This window comes from Parus major, chromosome 21 (genome assembly GCF_001522545.3).
Source record: "Parus major isolate Abel chromosome 21, Parus_major1.1, whole genome shotgun sequence".
Classification (NCBI taxonomy): Eukaryota; Metazoa; Chordata; class Aves; order Passeriformes; family Paridae; genus Parus; species Parus major.
The window spans coordinates 6,118,486-6,122,094 of record NC_031789.1 but is presented as its reverse complement, the minus strand read 5'-3'; the positions used below and the strand labels follow the sequence as shown (position 1 = coordinate 6,122,094).

Here is a 3,609-nt window from a genome sequence, read left to right as displayed (position 1 = left end):
CCCTGTTCCCTGTCTGTGTGATCCCTGCTCCACCAAAATCCATGGAAAAACCCCTGTTCCCTGTCTGTGCGTGCCAGTTTTGGGACTCTGTTCCAATTGCTGAACCCCCAGGGCAGTTTTGGGATCTGAAATCTCATCTGGGATAATTCCCCCCCCAACCCCAAAATGGGAGAAATTGGGAATTTTCCGGATAAAGTGTCCTGGGAATGCAGCTGGAATCGCAAGGGAAAAGGGAGCAATCCTACCCAGGGACACCTGGAATTGTGGAAAACACAACTGAATCCATCCAGGAGTGCTTCTTGCACACAATAAAACACACAGAATTAAATACGTAAAAACATGGAATTTTTGGGGAATGGGAGCCGGGAAGTCTCTGGGAATCCCTGGCACATCCCTGTTCCAATAAAAGCAGCGTCGGCCACTGGCGGAGTCTGAAAGCGGCGCTTTGGAGGATGAGGAGGACAAAGCTGTCCCAAAAAACCGGGATTTTTGGCAGCGGGGAGAGGTTGGGGTGCGCTTTGGTGACTCCGGGCTGCGCTGGGTTTGTGCCTCTGCCTGGAAAATCCTCTTCCAGAGGGAGAGCAGGGATTTGGGAGCATCTTCCTGGGAAAATGAGTGGAGCGGGTGCTGGGTTCTGTGGGAATGCGGATGGGATGAGCTCGCTTCGGCAGCTCCACCTCCAGCACCAGGGAACCTTCCCAGCCTCTGGAATGCGGCTGTTTCACCTTCCCAGCCTCTGGAATGCGGCAGTTTCCCACCTGTTCAGCCAGCCCTCCCCATCCCAGCTCCTCCAGGGAATAATTCCGGAGCTGCTCCAGCTGGCAGGAAGAAAAAAATCCCTTTATTCCCTCAGGAACTCGAGGAAGGAGCTGCCGCTGCCGTGGGGGATCCCGCGCTTCTCCTGCTCCCCGAGCATTCCAGGCCCGGATTCCATGGAGAGCCTGGCAGGGGAATGCGCAGGGATATTCCAGGGGCGCGGGGAGGGGGTGCGGGGTCTGCCGGTGACCCCAGGAACTCAGCGGGCGTTCCCAGGAAAGGGAATTGTCCTGTTCCTCATCCCCATGGAGCCGAGCAGATCCAGGAATTGTCCTGTTCCTCATCCCCATGGAGCCGAGCAGATCCAGAGGCTCCTGGTGCTGCTGGGAAGGGATTTTGTCCCAGATTCTGCCAGAGCAGCAGGTCCTGTCCCTGTTCCCATCCCTTAGCAGATCCAGAGGTTCTGGCACCCCTGGGAAGGGATTTTGTCCCAGATTCTGCCAGAGCAGCAGTCCTGCCCCTGTTCCCATCCCGGAGCAGGGACCAGCCCTACAGGAACGGGGGCTGTGTCCCAGCCGCTGTCAGGAGAGCAGGTCCTGTCCCTGTTCCCATTCCCGAGCCGCTCCGGCCCTACAGGAATGGGGATTTTGTCCCAGGTCCCATCCCCGAGCCGCTCTGGCACTGAAGGAACGGGGGACACAGTGTCCCAGCCGCTGTCAGGAGAGCGGGTCCTGTCCCTGTTCCCGTCCCGAAGCAGCTCCAGGGGTTCCTAGAGGAACGGGAGCTGTGTGGCCGCCGTCGGTGCCGGGGTGGTTTTGGGGGTGAAGAATTGGGGTCTGGCGGGGCGGCTGAAGCAGCGCAGGTTGCCGGTTTTGAGCGCGCACTGCACGGGCCACAGCACGATGCAGAACAGGATGAGCACCAGAGCCGAGAGCAGCACGATTCGCTTCCAATCGTCGCACAGCTCGCAGCGGGACAGCCTCCCCGCCAGCCCCGGCGGCGGCGGCTCCGCGCTGTCCGCCTTGCTCATGGCCACGTCGATGGACAGGCACGACTCGGGGTTCTCGGCGTCGTCCGAGGCCCGGCGGCAGCAGAGCTTGGTGCCGTCCATCCAGAGCAGGCGCTCCTGCTGCTGCTCGGGGGGCAGCGTGGCCAGCAGCGGGCGGCAGGTGCGCAGCCCCGGCGCTCCCCGGCCCGGCAGAGCCGTGGGCTGGCGGCACAGCGGGCACGGCAGCGGCTCCCCGGGCCCGGCCGGGCCGGGCAGCGCCGCGCTCAGCCTCGCCACGCACTCCAGGCAGAACACGTGCGAGCACTGCAGCACCTTGGGCGTCTTGAAGGCGTTGTCGTAGCTGGTGAAGCAGATGGAGCACTCCACCGGGGAGGCCGGCTTGGGCGAGCCGGGGCTGGCCGAGCCCGGGGAGCCTCTCCGGCCGCCCTCCCCCGGCGAGTTCAGCACCAGCGGGCTCAGGGGCACCGGCGGCGCCGCCGGCTCGGGGCTGCTCGGAGAGTCCGGAGTGCTCGAGTGCCACAGCTGGGGGAAACACGACATGACGGAGCCCCCGGCCAGGAACAGAGCCCTGGGAGACTCTGCAAGAGAAGAACGGCATAGGGTGGATTATTTTATTTTATTTTATTTTTCTATTGTATTTTTCTGTATTATTTTATTTTATTTTATTATTCTATTGTATTTTATTGCATTTTATTTAATTTCATTTTATTTTACTTTATTTTATTTTATTTTTCTATTGTATTTTTCTGTATTTTATTTTATCTTATTTTATTTTATTTTTTTTTATTATTATTCTATTGTATTTTATTGCATTTTATTTAATTTAATTTTATTTTACTTTACTATTGTTTTTTTTCTGTATTTTATTTTATTTTATTATTCTATTGTATTTTTTTTCACTTCATTTTATTTTACTTTATTTTATTTCATTCCATTTTACTTTATTTTACTTTATTTTACTTAATTTTACTTTATTTATTTTATTCTATAATATATAAAATTTTTTATATTAATACACTACAATATATTAACATATATATGATAGATCTATCTATATAAATAAAAATATAATATTAATAAATGTATAATGTAGTACATATATTACATATCATATAATTCATATATCATATGTTAATATTATATTTTTATCTATATTTTATTGTTTTCTTCTCTATTATTTTCTCTTATTATTTTCTTATATTATTCCTTATGTTTTGTAATTCTATTTCATTCTTTTCTTTTATTCTTTTCTTTTTATTATTTTCTTTTATTATTTCCTTTTATTATTTCCCCTCATTATTTTATTTCTATTTTATTTTATTTCATTTAATTTCATTTCAATTTTTTTATTTTATTTTATTTTATTTTATTTTATTTTATTTTATTTTATTTTATATATTTTTTTCATTTTATATTTTATTTGATGTTTTCTTATTTTTTTCTTATTTAATTTGTTTTTCTTATTTTTCTTGTTTTCTAATTTCATTCCAAACTCCCTCCCCACGCTGGCTCCGAGCCCTCCCCGGAGCCCTCTGTGTCTCTCCCGAGCCGCAGCAGAGCTGGGAAGGCCACGGGAGCGAAACTTCGGCATCCCGGCTTTTCCGTTTTCCATGGATTATTCCCTGGAGCTGCTCAGTGCAGAGCTCCACGTTCCACACCCAGCGTGAGCTGCTCCCTTCCCAGCGCCAGCAGTTCCTCTCGGGGCTGGGAACCCAGAGGAATGTTCCCAGAGATGGGAACAGAAGGAGTTGGGGGCAGCAGGTTTGGGGTGAATTCCTTCATTCCCTGCAGCTGGAATTGCAGGATTGACCCTCAGTCTGCAAATGGATCCAGCTCATAAAAAC

General features: G+C 50.0%; 1 protein-coding gene across 1 annotated transcript in view; it reads right to left on the bottom strand.

Moving 5' to 3' along the window:
• Positions 1-1,508: 1,508 nt before the first annotated feature.
• The window catches only part of RNF223 (ring finger protein 223), a 5,043-nt gene continuing 2,942 nt past the window's right edge, over positions 1,509-3,609 (bottom strand). The window contains exon 2 of the mRNA XM_015648175.3: positions 1,509-2,343. Within this exon, the coding sequence (XP_015503661.1) occupies positions 1,526-2,343 (818 nt within the window). The 3' untranslated portion in view covers positions 1,509-1,525. The remainder of the gene's footprint in view (positions 2,344-3,609) is intronic.